This window comes from Pyrus communis, chromosome 5, assembly GCF_041283825.1.
Source record: "Pyrus communis isolate YQ-2024b chromosome 5, ASM4128382v1, whole genome shotgun sequence".
NCBI classification, from domain to species: Eukaryota; Viridiplantae; Streptophyta; class Magnoliopsida; order Rosales; family Rosaceae; genus Pyrus; species Pyrus communis.
The window spans coordinates 34,291,800-34,311,737 of record NC_142569.1 but is presented as its reverse complement, the minus strand read 5'-3'; the positions used below and the strand labels follow the sequence as shown (position 1 = coordinate 34,311,737).

Genomic DNA, 19,938 nt, shown 5'->3' with positions numbered 1-19,938 from the left:
CCGGTTTATTTCGATAGCAACTTGTATAAACGAATACATTGTCAAAGTCACATGAATGAAGTTGTTGGTTTAACATCCTTTTCATTCCGACAGTAATTTAAAAATACGAATACACTGTTAAGGTAGTGTTTTATAATAAGGATGTAAAAACACGTAAAAAAGAACTAACTCATATCTTATATAATTAACTCCAAATATCAATATTATAGTACAAATGTGCTATACAAAATTCCCTAGCTGCTTCCCATTTTCTCTCTCGTACGAAACCACCCCACCGCCCCAACAAAAAAAAAAAAAAAAATCCCCTGCTCTCGCTGCCAACTCCTTCCTCGACCTCCCCTCTACCCATTCCATCCCAAATTTGGTGAAATTTAGTCTTGAAATAGTGAAATCCGCACGGTGGGTGTGACGGAGATCGTGGTGGCAATTCCTCCAAATCCTGAAGCTAAACCCTTCAATAACCACCACCCTTGGACTCCCCTTGAGGCCTGGAACAAAGTTCATGCATTGGTTGAGGCGTCATAGCTGTTTTAGAGTCCAATCAAGAACACCCAAATTCAAGGGTTTCCGGCAGTTCGTGGTAGTTTTCAGGTGTTTCCCGACCATTGAACTCTAATTGCCTGTAAAATTTGGTAATTTTTGGTAATTTTTGGAGTTCGTCGAAAAACTGTGTTTCCGTTCATCGACAACTGCCACCCAGGGCGGCGAGTGGCCAATGGGTCGACGTTGCCTTTTCATGCAAATTTTGATATTCTAAATATGTAGTTGGTAACCAATTGATGTGTTTCGATTATTAAAACTAATGTTGTTTATTTATGTTATTTGAATGATTTAGAAAATGGATTAACATTGATTTGTGAACTACGAATGGCTTGATCCCTTCTTATGGTACGTTGGCAGTCTAACGAGACGGTTAGATGCAGCCATAAAATAACCCAAATTTATTATTGTACTTGATTTCTTTAAGGAAAGAAATTTATTATGGTTCATAACGTAGAGATTAACCATGATTTTGTTTTAGTCTATTACCGGATTTAGCTTCAAAATAAGAATTTTGGGTCGTTACACCCGCTACCTCCCCACCCACCCCCAACTTACTTCTCTGCCCCGCTCCCTTCCCTCCCCTATTTCTAGTCCCCTCTTCTCAGTTTTCCTGTTTCTTTTCTCTTCCTTGTTCCCACTAACCTTCTTAATTTCTAGTTTCTTTGAGCTTCTCTCAGATCTAGACTTTTATGTGCCTTTCTTCACCCATTGCTTTTCTCCGTCAGCAATTCTCCACGCCAATCTTTGCTATTTGGCCCATTGCGTGTCTCTTCTAGGTGGCGCACTTTGATGTTGAGTGGTTGTTAAAGTGCTTTTAGTATTGTTTGGCAGGATTGTGGGACTGGTTTTTGTGTGGGTGGCTCGTTCATGCCCATTTTCCATTCATCCAGCTTGTTCATGGGTTCTTCCTCTTAGTGGTGGTGACATATCGGTGATGGGGGTGTTTCTAAATCTAAGGATTTTGTTATTGTGGTCTTGCTTCTCTAGCATTTATGTTGTATTTTCTTACGGGCTATACTTGTATTTGAACTGCCTTTATGCTTTCTATTTCATGTAATAAATTTTTTAATTAATAATAAGTTTCAAAGTTTGAACAAAAAAACACCATGATTCCCTACCCAAATCTCATCCGGTCACCACCTCTAACAAGTGGAGGTGGATTGTCTGCACTTCCATTTCCATACACTCTGCATGCCCTCCTGTTTGTGTGGTTACGGTTAAGCCATGTCAACATTTTATATTTCTATTACTTTTCTATAAAAAAATTACTATAAAATGTTAACGTGGCTTAACCGTAACTACACATCACATGAGGATATATGAAAAATATGAAAATAGAAGAGCAGACAATCTACCTCTCTAACAAGTCGGCGTATGCATTTATTATTCTACTTTCTCACAAAAAATAAAGTAAAAGAGTCTATTTATTTATTATGTGATGCGACATTGCAAATGACTGACTAAAACAGTCATCAGCCTCCCCTTGAAGGAGTAGGAATATCTTGTTTCTTTTTTTTTCTATTTTTTTATTTAAACGATAACGGTTAAATCACGTTAATTTTTTATATTAATTTTTTATAACAAGAGAAGAAAAAAAAAAAGAAGAGAATAATAGAGAATAAGATGGAAAATAACATCCCAACTTCCTCTGTCAGGAAAAGGACATCTCAAAACTATCCTTGTGCTGGTGTCGTGTATTCTCTAATTGGGCGGCAGTGTTCCCACCACTCCTCAGCCCACTCTACCCCATTACGCGGCCCGATCCTATTAGTCAAAGCTTCCAAATACTATTTGCAATTTACAAACTTGACCTCTTCCTTGTATCCTCTGTGTTATCCCCCCATTCTTCAACACCACAGGGCACAGGTGGCCCAGCTTCAACGAAGGGTACCGTCTTTAGCCCTCATCACTCTGCTCAAAATATCCAAATACAGAGGAGGTGGGTTTGGAATTAGGGATTTGGGAATTAGGGATTTTTGGGGAATTGGGAGAGTAAAAGGGGTACCTGTGTTTGTGTGTGGTTTACCAATAAAAGCGGTCTTTCTCCGTCCTTGAATTTTGTTGCCAATCCAACACGCAGGTGCACGGTCCTACACGCCAAAAAGGAAAAGAAATTTCAATTTTCTTTGCTCACGGTTAGGGTTAGCTGCCCTACTCTAGGCTCTGTTCATTTCCTACTATTTCTATTAAACTTTTATCATTTTCTCCGATTCCGAATACCCGCCAATCAATTCCCGCCATGGAAGGAGGAGGAGAAGTTGGTGAGTTGCAGGACTGGGAGGTGCTCCACAGCTTCGACCCTGCCCTGGTTAACTCGGACGACTCCGTTCAAACTCCCAGGAGCTTCGAGGGAATCGATGTTCACGCCGAGGGTATGATCAGGCCTGATTACTTCTCTCTCGATAATCATGACAAGTTTGGGCATGGAAAGGGGGTGGTTGATGTCGCCGAAGAAGGTTCAGTTGAGTCCGACAACCCCAGTTGGATTGACCCGGATTCGGTGACTCGCTATGGCGGAAAAGAATCGGGTGGGTTTTGGTCCGATTCGGCAAGTGATCGGTCCGATGACCGTAAAAGTAATGATTTTGAGGGGAAAAAAGAATTGGGTTTTGTGGAAAATGAGAAAAGCCATGTTGGTATTGAGGGTTTTGGAGAAATGTTAGCTGTGGACGAGAATTTTGGGAAATTTGGGTTGGATGCTCAGGCCCGAGTGAGCTGTGAAGAAATTGGGGAAAGCGGAAGCCTTGATAAGGATTTGGGTAAGTTCTGGTCTGATTCAGGCGGCGACAGTCTGGTTTCGGTGAAATTTGAGAAGGTTGCGAAGGAAAGCGAGATAGGTTTTAGTGGTTTGGAAAGTGGAAATAACTTGGACAATGAACCAGAAGGAGGACAGTCGGTTGAGAGTCAAAGTGCTGCAGTTGAAGAAGAGAAATCGGAGGCGAAATCCGGTGAAGAGGTAGTGAAGAGGACAATCCTGTGGTGGAAGGTCCCATTTGAGGTTTTAAAGTATTGTGTTTTCAGGGTAAGCCCTGTTTGGTCCTTGTCCGTCGCTGCAGCTGTAATGGGTTTGGTGTTCTTGGGGCGGAGATTGCGCAAGATGAAGCGGAAGAGCCAGAGCCTGCAGCTCAAGGTTACTCTGGATGATAAGGTCAGTTATTGCACTTTATTATTGGCTAATCTAGTGATCATTTTTTTCACTTCATGTTATTGCAATATATTAAGTATGCCTGCATTGAGATCACTATGTGGTCTGTACGTTATGGCTGTCAATTAAAAGCTTAATCTATAATTTTGCGTAATAATTTTTTTTGCGTCTGTTCATGCAGTAGTGTTTGTAATTTATTTGGAAAGTTAAAAAGTTGAAATCCGAAGCTTTTTGCAACTCATGTGATCAGTTGAGTCAAAAGACATTTGAGGTCGTTTCTCAGTATGTTGGCATTAGTTTACTTCTTTGAAACCACTATATCAAACTCTTCATATTCGCAGGACTTCTTGTAATAAATTATTAAAAACCAGGATTCCAGTAAAAGGAACCTGCCCAAGTGCAATAGGATTCATACTGATATGTCTTCGCTTTTCTTTGTCAATTTATTGGGACTTTGATCGTTTGGCGATTTGTGCAAAGCAAAATTTTAATGCTGCCATTTCACATCTTTCTTTTGTACTTTTCAATCTTGATTACTTTTCTTAAAGATATCACTTGGGAGTACTTTTCTCTGACTGTGTTGCTTGTTCTCGACATTTTCTGGTGCAAAGGGTTTTAAAATCCTGTTTAATCACCTTCATCCATTATTTTTATTGTATTCTCCATGATAGATTATGATATTATGTTTGCTTACTTGTATCACTTTTTTTCTCTCTCGGTTCATTGGTTTGGAAACAAAGGATATTTGATTAAGATAAAAATTAATTACCAAAGTTTACATAGAGGTGAACAAGTAGTCAATGTTATACAAACAAACATTTAGATAACCAACATTTTTGGAAGCTGTGAACACTAACACAAAGGTGGTTCCCCATTCTCTCTGTCCTGCAAAAACTAATTCTCTTATCCTTTCCCCATAACAAAACATAGATCCAAAGAAAAGAAACTAATACCCTGCAAGTTGACTATCCAAGGATCTATGCTGATGCCACAACCCACTGATTTTGATTCCACCAATTGGCTTCAGCCTCTATCCACTATTTGTTTTTTCTCTCAGCGCATCTTAATGCTCATGTATCTGCATTTTTTTTTTCATTTGCCACGGCATCTTCACTTGTGAAGTTTAGGGATTGGTGTGGTTCTATAAGTGAAGGGAAGAAGCCTGTATAAATGTTTGAAATTTTATTTAAACCAAGTCTATATTTTGATGGCTGCATTGAACTGGAAAGAAATGTAGGCTCAGAGATCGGTGAATCTAATATTTAAGCAAAAAAAAAAAAAAAAAAAAAAAATTACACACAGAGAAGTAATCTCTTTAGAAGAACATGTGAAAGCTTGCTCAATGTAGGCCAGTAAGAAAGTTCAGCGTGAAAACATATAGCTAGAAACAAAATAGACTCTTAGTGAAGTCTGTTAACTTATTCTATACTTTCAAATTAGCAAAAAGGTAAAAGGGCTCTTTTATGAAACTTTTACCTGGAGTTCCTGGAAGCCAAAAATCCGTACTAGGTAAAAAAAATACAGCACGATCAGTGATCACTGATCAAAAGAACGGTAGTCATACGAGTGAATGTTTAACAAGAAATGAAATCCTTATATTTTGCATGATTGCATTATCTTTAAAGTGCCTTTGCCAAGTGAGCTATAGGTGATTTTCCTGTTTTGGCAATTTTTATTTGGGATTAAAAGTTGCAGAAACCCTCAAGTGAAGCCAGTGATAATCAACCTCATCGTGCATCTTAGGAAATGGTTAAAAAGAACAAGTTTTGTTGGATTTACTTATTCTTCAGATCCTTGTCTCGGCTGTGAGATCTAGCTCAAGCGGTATTAGGTTAGGGGTGGGAAAATGGTAGAACCTTATTCATGTTGTTGTAAGAAAAAAATGATTGTTTTGTGGTGGGATTTCATTTTGTTATATGAGTTACGCACTTGGTTTTACAAATGTGATCTTTTGCTCTACTGTTTTGAGATACACGTTGAAGTGGCCAACCAAGGATATATAACTGAACGATTTTTGCAGAAGGTGTCTCAGTTCACAAGTCGTGCTGCACGTCTCAATGAAGCATTTTCTGTGGTGAGGCGGGTCCCTACAGTGCGACCTTCGCTGCCAGCAGCCGGAGTGAATCCATGGCCTGTAATGGGTTTGAGATAAAATCTGTAAAATTGTGCCTTGGTTTGTATCAAAAACAATTGTGGCTGTTATGTATTAACTCTGAAATTAAGAATCATCTGTAAAATGCAGACAAAGATTACCATTTGGTATTAACTTTACTTTTCCCTGTTGTGTGGCATGCTTTATCGCCTTATTGGAATTCTCTCGGTGTGCTTTCCATGCCCACCATTGGAATTTCGAAAATGAGGAATGTCAATGTGTTCTTAATATACCAATCCCTCCCTCTCAAGCCTTAATGCAAGTTAATACGGCATTAATCACTTATTTGAGCCGGCTCTACAGATGAATCATATGAACCTTTTTGATTACCGAAAATCGCTTCGTTCATGGACAAACCGAAACTGAAAGGAGGAAAGAGTTGCATTCTTAAATTTTACCATCGACTTTTTACATTGTGGAACAGGCAAGAGGGTTTTCATCACTAAATGTTTGACAAGGGTAAATGTGCTGAGTTGAATACTGAGGTGGATATTGGAATACGCATTCTCCTCCTCCTTCCGGGCGCTGCTTGTTATTATTAGCCTTGTCCTTCCCTTGCCCCTTGTTATCTGCCTTGTCCTTTCCTTGCCCTTTCTCCTCACCTTGTTCTTGCTTCACTATCTCAGCATGCTTCCCGAATTCCTTCTTTATGTATTCCACCAGCTTTGCTGCTTCAACTATTCCCCTCACTCTTACCCTTGAGCTCTCCATATTTGCTTCGACACTTAGAACACCTACAATATGCCAAAGAAAAACGAGCCGGTTAATTTCACCAATGATCCCTAAATTCGTCCGTCGTCCATGTGTTTTATTCTCGTTCATTACTAAAATCTTGTTTTATATAGACAACAAGAGAAATGGTATTTCTTGTTCCGAATTAAGAACAACAGAAAAATGAACTATTTAGGTTAAACGAACAAACGATTTCCGATTTTGATGATACATAACATGAAGCAGCAGTTGCGCATCCTTTCCAATAGGGATTTACCTTTTATTTTCTCCAAGTATTTCTTAATGTCAATTGCACAGCCTTCGCAATGCATTAACGTTTTGAGAACCACAACTTTCACCTGAGGCGGAGCCTACATTTCCAGTCCCAAAAACAAGACAACGGTAATACTAATATATATCGGTATAAAAAAATGAATGCTTCTCCCCGTAATTTAGACCAGATGGATTAGAATACCGTTTAAATAAAGAACATACCGCTTCTTTCTTTTCGGGCTCCTTTTTCTGTTTGTTTTCTGGTTTTGGCATTGGAGATATGAGTTCAGCGTTTCTACTAAACTTGTTTTGTACTCTCTCCAAAACCCTTAGAGGGTCGGCTTTCTTCCCCTTCACAGTCACTTTATGATTTGGGTAATCAACCACAACCTCTTCAACACCTAATCAATCAAAAGAAAATCTCCAAAAGTTATACATGCAAGTACACTATACTATCGAAATACAACAACAACAACAAAGTTTTATCCTACTAAGTGGGGTCGGCTATATGAATCTTAGAAAGTCACTGCGCTCTGTTTTGCTTCATGTCTTCCGTTATAATTGAGATGCACAGCAAAAAGAACAGAGATATTTGTATAAAAAATTTTACCTTCAAAACTTCTCAAACACTTGGAAACCTTACTTTGGCATCCTTCACAATGCATTAATACTTTCAACACAATTTCTTCACCGGAATTGTTATTTCTCTCTGTCATGTTGAAGTTGGGTTGCTAGGAATCCCCTTTTTGACACAAGCCGCTTGCGGATTACCAAACATTGATGATTTATGGTTGGAAACTTTGTTCTTGAAGTTAATATGTATTTCCGTTAAGAATAGGACATTGAGTGTCCATAAACTAATGACAAATTGTGGTTTAAGAAGTCTTTTAACTCTTTTTTAGGTTACATTATTTCATTTATGGATATTTACTCTTACCAAGTGGAAGATAATAGTTCCTATTTATGTGGTTAATAATCTTTCGCATGCCTTTTTATGTGGTTATTTGTTCATGGCCCGTGTGACAGTGCAGAGTGGTACAACATTCCGATCGAGGTTTAAAACATGAACTTTGGTCATCAAATTACTAGGCACAACTGCTGCAGCCTTAGCAGATGCATCTGCACTTTCCAAAAAAAGGAGCAGATAATTTTGTTGGTACTACTGGTTTGTACACATATCACAACATCATACATTTCCCAAGAAGCTAAAATTATGTGCTTATGTTCTCCTCCTTTATTAACTACCAAATGTCGACAATAACCATTGTTGGTACCCGAGGTTTCACCTATCAAAAACGATATCCAAGACTTGGCTTCGTGGATGTACTTGCATGCGTATGAGCTCAACGATAACTATGAACAACCTTCTATAACTATTCAAGGTTTAGAATATATGGACCTCCTTGCAGTTGTTGGTTATATGAGATGCCTTCAGCCACCACTTATCGGAGGTATTATAGCCAACTCATCCTTGTCTTTAACGACTGCAGAATCAGCTGTGTACGCCTCATTAAGAGCAAGCACCATGCATCCTCGGATCTCTGTCAAGCTTGGAAACATGGCAATGAGCTTATCTAAACAATCAAGGGCAGTACTACCAGAGGACACCTCCAGTGGCATATCACTCAAGCCAGTTAGACCACGAGCCCTGGCAAAGAACAACACCTTTATCTTAACAAATGAACCCTCGATCCCCTGACTGGTAGAGTCCATGGTTACCATCTTACTCTCTTCTTGTTTGAAATCCATTGCGGAACACCCTGCCTCATGAATTAGTTGTTGTGAAGCATGTTGGCTGCAACTTTAAGACACCAATAACTAATCAAAACTGATAAACGATATGGAAATCAGCGGAAAAACAAAAACTAATTTCTTTCATGCTTATCAAAAAAGGAAAAATCTACAACTCATGTTTGACATTGACTGGCAAGGATAATGCAATTAAACAATTCCAATATCAGTCATACAATTATACAGATTTGACCTCACAAAGTCTAGCATGACTGCAATTCTCACAATTGTCTTCTCGTTAGCCAGACAACTAATCCACAGCCGTTTTTCGAGATCTGGAATAAACAAATCTTACCCCCAGGATTTGTGAGCCTATATCTTTGAAATATGTCAGATTTACAATTCTAGATAACTAAATCTTTGCCATTGCCACAACAGCAAGAACAGGTCTTTCTAATACTAGTTCTAGCGACATTAGCAAATCGTTAACAACACCATCATCACATTTCCTGAGAACTATGAGTTCGAAAATGCAGAAGGAGACAAAGTAGCAATGATCAATGTCATTAAAGCTTTCTCATGTATTTTCAACACCTTATAAGCATCAGAATCACAGCAGCGTTCTCAACAATACCATCATCACATTCAACTTCAGAAAATTAATCAGGACAGGGAATAGATCCATCAACAAACCCATTATTCCATTTCCCTCCAACAAAAGGTCCATCTGGAAATTCCAAGTGACATAATTTGAGTTATCCAATTTTACAGTAATAGTATTAAACACATTTGATAAAAAAACAAAAAAAAAATGGTATTGCACACACTTGGAATTAAAGATGAAATTGGAGACTGAGTAAGGGCTAACTGATTAGCAGTAACCATTGTGCACAAGCACAATTAAAGAGAAAGCAGATAGCTTCAGTTGCAAGAAAGCTATAGAAGCAAAGAATCAAAACCACAGAATCAAAAGCAGATAACAAGCCACACAGATCTGATAGAATCCGTGATAGAAATCAACAATCTCAGCAACGATGCAACTATAAACAGAAAACCCCCAAAAACTAGGGTTTGAAAGTTTTAGTTATATTTGGGATAACCTATGCCTAAGTGATGAACGTTTCTTGGGTATCTGTGTCCTCCGCAAGAACCCAAACATTGAGTTTTCATGTAACTGCAAGAATAGTAATAACCCTCCCCCACCTTTTAGTAACCCAACAGCGAAAAACCAATTGGCACTGATAGTTGAGAAAAAATTTGTTGCGCTATAGAGTAACACTTCCCCAAATACAAGGATTTCGATTTGGCTCACAAAAAAAATATATGCCCGATTGTAACTAGCAATGTTGAGGAAACTAGAATGGACAGCTTTGCACATGTCATGTATATGTATCAATCAAAACAAAGTTGGAACTCCTACAAATTAACTCGATGCCAGACAACTTCTATAACACAAAATTCCAAATTATTCCACACAGGTGTGGAGGATTAGCTAATTAGAAACCTCACTTTTACTTGATATTGCATGCAACAAAATTTGGATGCAAACTCAAACCTCCAAATGGGTTTCTCTCAACTCCGGTTTTAAACTACACCACCTCTGAACACTGTAAGATTCCAAGAGACAATGATGACTCAAAGGACGTGTTGAAGATTATATACATACAGGTGAATCTAGATATCATTGGATTATCCCATTCGCATCCCTCAATCACTAAATTTTGATGTAAACTATAAGCTATTCCAAACATTCAGAGGCATGAATATCAAGTCAAGTCCTTATTAATTAATCACGATAATTAAAAATAACCACAATAATAATTCAGACAATCACAGTATAATATTAGTCCTACAAGAAACAAGTATGAACTACCAATGTGAGAAAGGGAAAGCTTTGGTTTTGGCAGATGAAAGAAGTACAAAAGGACTTGAACTTTAACTGGTATTTTGGTTTCAAACAACACGAATAGAAAAACCCACCAACAAACAAACTTAAAAATTAATTGAAAGGAGATAGCAGCAAACAAGCATTGTGCTTTTTAAGATAAAAAATAATAATAATAAAAAATAAATAAATAAATTAAAAAAAAGGTTCTATGGGGATGCCCAGATGATGAATCTGTGACAAAAGAAAGAAAAAGTAAAACCCGTCTCATATTTGCTTAAAAATGATGGGAAGACGTAGAAGCTTTACCTTCACCAATCGTTCAGAAGTTTCAGAGATTGCAGAGAATGAGAAGAACAAGCTAAACAGGAAGAGAGTTTTGACCAAATAAACTAAAAACAAACAAAGAAGATGACAGTGCCTGTTTTCGACACTTCCGTGTTGGGTTTGGGTTTTTGGGCTTTTAGTTTTTGTTGGTTTTTTTGTTTTGTTTTGGTTTGGGTTTATATTTTTTGACATGCTGTCTGCAAGTTGTGTAGAGAAATGATATTCTCTATTTCTGATTTGTTTATTTTATATCACTCGATTCATATATTATTCTTACAAAAATTCAATTCAATTTAACCGTTATAATAAAATTTTAATGTTTCAAAACATAGTGTTCATGAATTTATTTGAACTCATTTATGTCTCAAATATTTTCAATTGACTAATATGTTGCAAGAATCTTTGAGATATAACTTGAAAAATAGACAATTCGAATTGTTGAAGTTCGATGTGGTATAAGTCCCACAACTAATCTCCATTTTTTGGAAAAAAAAAAAATGAGGATCTCTTCTCTTAAAAAGGTGATTTTTTTAGTGTGCTCGAAACAAGAGAATGTATGTTATACGTTGGTATACAAGTAGAGAAAAGTTTTTTTTCAATTACCATTTGACTTGTATAATGATATATGGCGTACATGTCCATATTCGGACAACCCCCTTAAAAGTTCTGGATATTGGTGAGTTAGTTTGTAAATGGGCTATGTAACCCAATTCCCCTTTTTTCATTGACCCCAATAAGCATTAGCTAATGGCAGATTATTTAGGAGGTGTAGTTAATTTGGATTTTACGGAATTTTAATAGACTTTTTTTGAGTGACAAATTTCAAAAGATTTTAAAGATTCTCAATTCTATATGGATTTCAACAGATTTATGTGGATTTCTATTATAGATTTCTATGGATTTCTTAGGATTTATTAGTTGAATCTTATAACATAAAATGAAATAATGCTAAAGAAACATAAACGTTTTTGAATCAAAGGAGATCAATTAACAATAAATTTGGGGTGTGTTTGTTTGGGCTCACAAACTTTCATTGGACTGGACTGGACTAATTGTTAGTCCAGTCCCATGTTTGTTAGGCAGCGGGATTAAGTTAAGTGGGATTCAATCGGACTCGCTCCGACTATCTCCTTCGCTAAGAGTTCTTAGCGAGCACCCTCAAATATGACGGGATTGCTAAGACTGTCTTCGAAAGAGTTCGCTTGTCCTGCTTCTCGTCTTCGTCTTGCAGGTCCTGCTCCCTCATCCTAGTCTTGCTCTCTGATCCTCGTCCTACTCGTCCTTATCCTGCTCCTCTCCGATTTGATTTTGCAGATCTGAAATTATTATTGGTTTTTTTTTATCGATTTTGTTGTTTTGGGTTCCAAGTCTCTGAAATTTTTGAATTTTTATCACAAAAATTGCGTGCGATTGTGTTATGTGATTGGGTGTGTTTTTTAATTGATTGCTACCCCTTTTTTTTCAATTTTTCTGCTAATTTTTTTGACAATTTGATGATCCTTAGAGATGGGAAATCCGTCCATCTCTCACTAGACGAACGAACAGGTTTGTAATCGTTTCCCTTTTAGGTTTATGTCTTGAGAATCATGTGAAAGGGTTTTGATATTTTGGTTTCTAGGTTTTTGAATTGGCGGCATATCATGGCTCCTTTGATCTTAAAGTTGTTGTCTTTGTTTGGTTTTTGGTGGCTATGTATATTTGCAAGGTCTGGATTTGTTTCTAAGGACCTCTATCAGCATGGGATTTTCAGTGTTTCCATTAAGCTGCCTGCTGATTACACTTCTGGAGTTGTTGCGTTTTATGCTAGTTCATTCTGTTTTTCTATCTAATTAAGATTTTTAATTTGTTTCCCTCTTTGTTTGTTGTATGATTATATCTAAGGTTGTATGATTTTATTGTCAACAAAATAATATGACCCAGATTTTTACTTCTCAATTTTATAGTTTAGTAAAGTTCAATCTTTATGGTTAGCTGATTAATCTAAAATTTGTTTGTTTTAAACTTGGTGGCGTGGAACACATAAATGTTATGGATTTATCAATATCCCAAGTTAAAACTTGCGTTCTCAAACTTGGTGGTGTGAACAGTACTATTTTTATTATCTTGCTTCTTAATCCGGCATTGCAACAAACGCTTCACTAAGTCAGTCCAGCTTAGTGTAGTCTAAGCTAGTCCAGTCTGAGATAGTCTGGTGCAACAAACGCACCCCAGTATTAGCAAGCACAATCATGAACTCAAATACATAGAATAATAAAGTAATCGTAGTAGCTAAGCAATCAGATGAAATTCCAAAATTCCAAGTTTCAAACACAGCTAGAAAACCTTATATTAATCAGAAATTCATCATTACAAGTAATATTTTCTTCTTTCTTTTTTGCAGAGCCACAAAACCTAACATTACAAGAACATCATCAGAAATTCATCATTAGCACACTAGAATTATTTTTGACTCATTATCCTCCATTCACATTGTTATCATTATGGGCATCTCTTCACATGTCCAAAGTTATATTACATCTCCATTCATTAGCAATATTTCGTTGTTGTTCTTGTATTTGAAAATCTTGGTCAAGATCCCCTTCAGAAACTAACAATGGTGGAGACGAAGAAGATTCATCATCTGGTTCAACAGGAAACTCATCCGATCTACACTCCTTGCGAAGCAAATTGTGCACTGTAGCACAAGCTAATACTACCTCCGCTTGTGTTGCATATGGAAATGGAGGTGCAATCCTTAAAATTACTAATCGCAATTTTTAAATACCAAATATCCTCTCGAGGACATTTCTTAAAGAAGTATGACAAAGATTGAACAACTCTTTTTCGTTTCTAGGCTCACGACCCGAACCACTATACTCTTAGAGATGATATCAGATTCCTCAATAAGGAGCTAAGAACTGACGTCTATTTGGAAATCCACAATCTACTATAAAAAAAAAGATTTACCTGATAATATATATTTTAGTATGCAACTCAATGGATTAATGAGAAATTAAATAATAATAAAAATGATAAATAATAATTTGATACCTTGTGGCACTTTAACCCCATTCCTTCGTGTCAAAGCATCATTTAGTATTCTTGAATCATGAGCTAATCCTTCCCACCCACTAAGTACATACATGAATTCCAAATCAAAGTTACAAGCAGCTAATACATTTTGTGATATGCACAATAGCTTATCACAGGGGCTCCAACTTCTTAGATGCTTCAGCCAAAGAAGCCAATTCTAACTACGACAAAGCACTCATAGTTTTCTGCGGATGGAAGCATACAAATAACAAAATCAGCACAACCCCATGATAATCTGAAATCACTACCCCAATGAGATGAACAAATTCAAACACAAAAATCCACATCCCAACGAGCAATTGTAACGACACTTTGCTCTCTTCTACAGTCCAAGCTCTATAAGCTCTATAATTGCTCTTGGCCTTCACTTTTCCAATTTCTTGTTGTTTGTCTCCCATTTCTAATTACTAGCATGTTGGAAGCAGTAGCAATAACAAAAACCATTCAGGACTTAACAAAAGCCATTCAAATCATTATAATATGCAATGTGTTAATAAAGCAACAAAATACCTAAACTAACCAAACAATGACAATGGAAAACTAAACACAAATTAAGAACTAAACCCAAATATATTTCCAATAAAAAAGAACAATTCTTGAATTCTCACATACCACAGGGTATATATTAGTAAACAATAAAAACTCATTAAATTTATTCAATCCCCTTTCAATTATTTGAAGTAAAATATCCAAACTTCATGTTGACTAGTTAAAAAAGCATGTATATTAGCTAATGAAGAGAAAACCTAATATACATGCAATGTATAAGTACCAATAGAGCAGTAATCTGTGAAACAATAAAACATAAAAGAATTATACAAATTGAGAAGAAACCTTGTGGCGATAGAGGAAGATGAGGTACAAAGACTGTTCCACTTATGTGATGAACGTGAAAACAAATCACATGGTATAGGATTGGATTCTTGATGGCACTTTGTATTTATCCACCCACTCTCATATCCCTCAAAATCCTTCAACCATTAAAATCGTAATAAATTTTTGACATTCTCACTATGCCTAGATTTGAATGCATTCTTTAAACTCTTAATTGACTACTTTGATTTGGGTGTATTCTTTAAAATCCTCTTAAATTCTAATTTGACTACACCATGTTTTTATAATATTTTAAAATCCTCTTTTTAAACTCTAATCGACTACACCCGACTATTAAAATCATATGAAATCTTAATTTGACTACATCCTTTAGAATAAAACCTTGCTTTAATAGTGGTAGTGAATAATTTCCCATTGCTTCATTTTCAACAGTAGTACCATCACACTCTCCAAATCACACATGGGATGTACAGACCTCCATCTATTTACTCCCCCCAATTCCTTTCCTTCCGTCCGTGACTCTCTCCACATTACTGCTGAGTTTCCCAGAAAACATTGAGGATTCAATTGATTCATAGCCATCTGCTTCCCCGACAGATCTTCTTCGCAGCACAGCATATGCCTCCTTCACACTCAGGTATTTCACTGATTTGGGTTTTTATGCAAATACAAATTCAAGTCCATTGATCTGTTGATTTGGGTTTATTTCTCTTTTCTGACCTAAAAGAAAACCCTAATGTTAGATTGGCCTTGGCCATATCTGAGTCCAGATTGATTTCATTCACCCACATTTCTTAACAAATTCCCCAATAAGGCATTTCCCTTCATATTTTCTTACATTTTATAGCTCTAATCAAGTCTTTTTTGACCTGTTTATTTCCCTAATACAATTGTTAATAGGTGAGTAAGTTCCATGCCTGCAAAACCCTAATTACTTTGATTCAGTTATCTTTCAGGAACCTAATTTCATTACCTCAAGGTTGACGCCTACAAAGTTGGAATTTTCCCTGAATCCGGGAAATTCCCTGAACTTGTTAAGTTCATTGACCAAGTGTTTTTGGATTGAATCCCAAAGTTCCCGTTTCAAGGCTTGGTCTTTTGTGCACATTTTGCGTGGTGGGTTTTGTAAATCATCGCATTTTATTGAAGGTATTTGATCTGGGTATTCTAAACTTATCAACTGTTTTTCCGAGTTTGCAAAACAGTTCTGTGGTTTTGGGGAAGCCCTTTGATTTGCAATCTTTGCCCGACAGAAGAGAATATCCAATGAAGGGGAATCTAGATACATACTGGCACTGATATAACTTTTTACACACAGGGACGCTATTCTATACACTCGTTTAAATATAAATATAGAAAAGAAAATCAAAAGAATTGTACCTATAAAAATTAAAAAGTTGATGATTGAATATCTTGCCAACTGGAATTAGGAGATCAGTTCCCATCCTACTCCATAGCGCCGGAGAATCCAAGACAAGCAGATGACACAAGTGAAACAGTCGATATAGAGAAGTTAGATCCGTGATGCTTCAACAAATTCGAATCACTTTGTTTTGTCGCCATCACATTTCACTTGACTATCTGCAAGTTTAACCAAATCCAGGGTTGTAGGTCAATATGACTGTAAAACAAAGGTGATAATGTACATAAAAATAGATGCAATCAAGGTGCAAATAGTATCATCCGCAAAAGTTTACTTGACCAAAAAGATCGACAAAATATTACGATGGCTGTCTTTCGTTAGACATGTAAACACCAAAATCTTAATCTTAGTCCTGAAAAATTGAATATAAACATTACACCCACTAAAGGAAAAAGAAAGGTTTCTTCACACCCCGTCATCAACTACTTGACATATATAAAGCAGACAGGCCCAATTCGCCTCTGTGCAAGATATCCCGCAAGATCCAGAGGACCATAGTCCATATTTTTTGTGCAAATTTAAAATGTGTGTCTATTCAAAAGCTTAAATCCGAGTTCAAATATCATTTACGTCCACCTGAGCTGCATTCATGGATACATTGTCATTCCTTGAGTGTATCATTTGACAACGAGCAAATAAATGATGCCATAAAAATTCTTATTTTGCACAATGCCACCAGAAATTAGATCCTAATTGTTAGCAACATTGATTCAGACTTCGAGAACGAAATAGTTTATTGTTTGTTGTTCCAGATAAAGGGAGCATATGGGACAAAAGGTGAAGACAATGTACTGGACAGGCCACAGTATGATTACACATTCCAACCTGCAGAACAAATTTCCTAATGATAGGACCAAGAAACAGGGAAAACACGAGGACGGAAAGAAAAAAGAAAAAAGAAGCAATTTAAGCTGCATGCAGGAAAAAAGATTACAAATTTCTTTGAATTTGTTTGAAAGTTTCTTTCAAAACAAAAGATAATTATGATGAGGAAGCATTTTGATGACGTTTCTTCCATGGCAAAAACGCCACATCATGCAAAACTAAAAAAAAAAAAATATCAAGGTGACCACTGGTCAGAAGAACTTACCATTTCTTAATCTCTATGGAACTGCTTTCATTGTCTCCAATCCCATTAACACGTGGTGAGCCCAAGCTAGAGCCATTTTCATGGTCACCTGGATGAAGCATGTGGGAAAATCCCTGCCCAATTGACTTCCATAATCGTGTAGGCAGATTAGACTGCAAACTGCCAGTACTCCTACCAAGATATGGTTCAGTTGGCCTTGCCACCGCAGGGTCTAGTTCAGAGAATCTTACAGCACCTAAAAGTTGTTCTGGAAGCTCTGATTCAGTTTGGCTCTCGATGAGAAATGCAAGGTCAACGGTCAGAGTTGTGATATAACCAAATGCAAGATGAACTATTGCACTTGCAACCATGGAAGACCCAATATCCACGTCTACTTCTAAGAAACTATCTGATGCACAATAATTACAAGAAAGGGCACGCCCAATTATGCATATGGCCTGCTCCCCAACTGCTTTCCTCACAATCCAAGGGCCCTTGACAATGTTGGCAATCAATTTAAGCCTTGAATTCCTAAACCAATCATCACCTTTCAAGAACTGGTCCATCAAAGACCCCTCCAGAATAGGCTCTCTGGTAGTAAAATACGCCACAGCACTATAATTATCCTTACTCGGAACTTGAAGATTGAAAGCCCAAACGAAAGGCTTATCACCTGTCGGAAACTCTTCCTCAATAGCCTTCTTAACACGACCACTTGGATGTTTTAAGACCTCCCCAATCTTTGTCGAACTTCTAATCCAATCGAAACCAAGAGACTTTAGAAGATATTCACCAGCAGGAACTTTAACCCTGGTTGACAAGTAGTCTGGACCTCTAACCAAGAACTTGTATCCAGGTGGAGAAGCCCAACCATTTCGGCAATTGTCCGGATCAAGAAGTGGAACAGCTCCTTCTGATCTCACTCTCTCTATCCATTCAAGCTCCTTCTTTTCACCACTGCTGTCCATACGAGATTTTCCTTTGAAGTAAGTCTATCACATAATAAGAGAAAACAAGATAAATACGAAAAGAGTATAGCTGTTTTCCTGAATTACGTTCAATTTGTGTTGTGGATACACAACCAATAAATATGGCCATATTATCCTGGCAATTGCAAATTCTACAAATACTTTATAGTTTATACTATAGACCATAACCATGATAAATGCCCCAAGAATCAGAGTGAAGGTATTTTGTACTCCTGTAACTATGCTGAAACAACAAGCTCTTTCTGATAATCACACAACTATTCTTCATACCCTTCGAAATTCATACAAAAGGATTTGAGAACGCGGATAGCCAGATGCTATTGCCACATATAACATTTTCACCGCCACAGATCAACCTATATTTCTCCAAATAAGTTATTTTTCCCTGCACCCTCTTCCCTGGTGTGCTAATGCACCAACCCTCCTTACCTCCTCACCCTGTTCTTATTTACAACAGAAAGAAAAATCCAGAGCAATCGTCTAATATCTTGATAAACAAAGTAATTAAAAAATCCCACACAAATGAATCCAATTTCCAGCTGAACTCAAAAGATTTTGAGCCAAACAAAACCAAACCAAGGCAAAAATGTGAATCAATCAGCCAAAATTGCGAACACATTATATAACCAAATTGAAGCAAAAAGATACGCAATTTACACCCTTCCCAATCCAATTAAACTTTTGTAATCAAATAATAAATAAGCATGACCAGATGCTCAGAGATAAGGAAGAAAAACTCTAACCTTGAGTTTCTGGGGAGAAATTTGGGCAATGCTGGGCTTGCAAACCCTAACTATACAGATTAGCAAATGGGAATCAGAAATTAGGGTTTTGCAGTCTGAATATTTTGGGGAGGGAGAGCCTGGTCCTTGAACTTGTGTTACTTTTTGTCTATTGGGTTTGTTTAGGCAACGAAGGAGAGGAGGTGCAATTGCCAACTCCGTCTGCGGGCGAGCTTTGCTATGTTTGATAGCTTACGTTTTTTTTTTTCATATATTTTGTTTTTGGTAAATTATGCTTTTCTATTTTCCATATATATTTTGATTTAGGTAAATTATGCTCTCTACTTTCCATGGTTTGAAATAGTCAATTTTAACGGAAAACTTCCAATATTGTTTATTCTAACGAAAAATCATATTTTTACACTAAAAAATCAATCCTGATATTATTCATTTTATTATTTATTTTATCTTTATCGTTAAAACTTAAAAATTTTAAATCTTTTTCATTAGTTTTCTTTTGAAAATTTTTATTTTTGAAGAAATCATTTGATTAAAATTAAGGAAAATGGCACAAATAATATCACCAGATTGTTTTTTTTTTTTTTTTCTTCTTATGAGGAAATGCCACTAAAAAGAAGTATGTACCAAAACGCATTTGCGTTATGTGTTGCGTGCGTGTATTAACTCTTTTTCATGTGTATATTCATAATTTTAAGATGCTTAGACAAATGGGATAAATAATTTCGTTAACTATAACTTGTCTTCGAGGAAACCGAAGGTAAATGTCCATGAGCTTTAGTCAAAATAATTTTTACCCAAGTCTTGTAAAGATCTTGATGTGATGATAATACTCTTAAAAGCAACTCAAAACACTACATATGATGCATTTTGACTAATATTTAACGATTGACGTAAGTGGTTTGTTCATACTAAAGTATGAGTATGATGAGTTGATATCATATAACCGACCCAGTTTAATAATTGAATGACACTTAGAACCAAAGCAATTCAATCCAATTTGACCTTTTTTATTTGGTCCTGTCCAACTCATTGGTTTAAATG

At 36.6% G+C, this 19,938-nt stretch overlaps 4 protein-coding genes and 1 long non-coding RNA gene across 7 annotated transcripts; 2 read left to right on the top strand and 3 right to left on the bottom strand.

Moving 5' to 3' along the window:
- Positions 1–2,193: 2,193 nt before the first annotated feature.
- On the top strand, positions 2,194–5,959 carry LOC137726981 (uncharacterized). 2 transcript variants are annotated; one of them, XM_068465930.2, is made up of 2 exons: positions 2,194–3,691; positions 5,709–5,959. In XM_068465930.2, exons 1-2 carry the CDS (start codon positions 2,783–2,785, stop codon positions 5,838–5,840), a joined length of 1,041 nt encoding a protein of 346 aa, XP_068322031.2. In that variant the 5' UTR covers positions 2,194–2,782; the 3' UTR covers positions 5,841–5,959. The 2 variants fall into 2 exon arrangements, with proteins under 2 accessions (XP_068322031.2, XP_088551205.1); XM_088695079.1 differs by having other exon boundaries at positions 2,320–3,691; positions 5,721–5,959.
- A 179-nt stretch (positions 5,960–6,138) lies between these two features.
- On the bottom strand, positions 6,139–7,849 carry LOC137725115 (heavy metal-associated isoprenylated plant protein 8-like). The gene is made up of 4 exons (XM_068463707.2): positions 7,435–7,849; positions 7,047–7,225; positions 6,829–6,922; positions 6,139–6,574 (listed from the first exon to the last, which is right to left on the bottom strand). The coding sequence occupies exons 1-4, from the start codon at positions 7,538–7,540 to the stop codon at positions 6,249–6,251; spliced, it is 705 nt and encodes a 234-aa protein (XP_068319808.1). The 5' UTR covers positions 7,541–7,849; the 3' UTR covers positions 6,139–6,248.
- A 30-nt stretch (positions 7,850–7,879) lies between these two features.
- On the bottom strand, positions 7,880–10,908 carry LOC137726982 (molybdopterin synthase sulfur carrier subunit). 2 transcript variants are annotated; one of them, XM_068465931.2, is made up of 2 exons: positions 10,750–10,908; positions 7,880–8,619 (listed from the first exon to the last, which is right to left on the bottom strand). In XM_068465931.2, exon 2 carries the CDS (start codon positions 8,571–8,573, stop codon positions 8,256–8,258), a length of 318 nt encoding a protein of 105 aa, XP_068322032.2. In that variant the 5' UTR covers positions 8,574–8,619; positions 10,750–10,908; the 3' UTR covers positions 7,880–8,255. The 2 variants fall into 2 exon arrangements, with proteins under 2 accessions (XP_068322032.2, XP_068322033.2); XM_068465932.2 differs by having other exon boundaries at positions 7,880–8,625; positions 10,750–10,901.
- A 4,151-nt stretch (positions 10,909–15,059) lies between these two features.
- LOC148697214 (uncharacterized) lies at positions 15,060–17,647 on the top strand. Its single transcript, XR_015963191.1, has 2 exons — positions 15,060–15,310; positions 15,619–17,647. It is a non-coding gene; the product is annotated as an uncharacterized LOC148697214 (long non-coding RNA).
- On the bottom strand, positions 15,941–19,158 carry LOC137726980 (protein ENHANCED DISEASE RESISTANCE 2-like). The gene is made up of 3 exons (XM_088695078.1): positions 18,898–19,158; positions 17,187–18,157; positions 15,941–16,254 (listed from the first exon to the last, which is right to left on the bottom strand). Coding segments are annotated over exons 2-3 (948 nt in total). The 5' UTR covers positions 18,134–18,157; positions 18,898–19,158; the 3' UTR covers positions 15,941–16,253.
- Positions 19,159–19,938: the final 780 nt, after the last annotated feature.

Bases quoted from the DNA above. Each gene is read 5' to 3' on its own strand.
- LOC137726981 (XM_068465930.2), top strand. From the start codon at position 2,783: ATGGAAGGAGGAGGAGAAGTTGGTGAGTTGCAGGACTGGGAGGTGCTC. The intron at 3,692-5,708 runs GTCAGTTATTGC...CGATTTTTGCAG, and splicing joins AGGTTACTCTGGATGATAAG to AAGGTGTCTCAGTTCACAAG.
- LOC137725115 (XM_068463707.2), bottom strand. From the start codon at position 7,540: ATGACAGAGAGAAATAACAATTCCGGTGAAGAAATTGTGTTGAAAGTA. The intron at 7,226-7,434 runs GTAAAATTTTTT...TTGATTGATTAG, and splicing joins GTGTTTGAGAAGTTTTGAAG to GTGTTGAAGAGGTTGTGGTT. The intron at 6,923-7,046 runs GTATGTTCTTTA...CTGGAAATGTAG, and splicing joins AGCCCGAAAAGAAAGAAGCG to GCTCCGCCTCAGGTGAAAGT.
- LOC137726982 (XM_068465931.2), bottom strand. From the start codon at position 8,573: ATGGATTTCAAACAAGAAGAGAGTAAGATGGTAACCATGGACTCTACC.
- LOC137726980 (XM_088695078.1), bottom strand. From the start codon at position 18,133: ATGGACAGCAGTGGTGAAAAGAAGGAGCTTGAATGGATAGAGAGAGTG.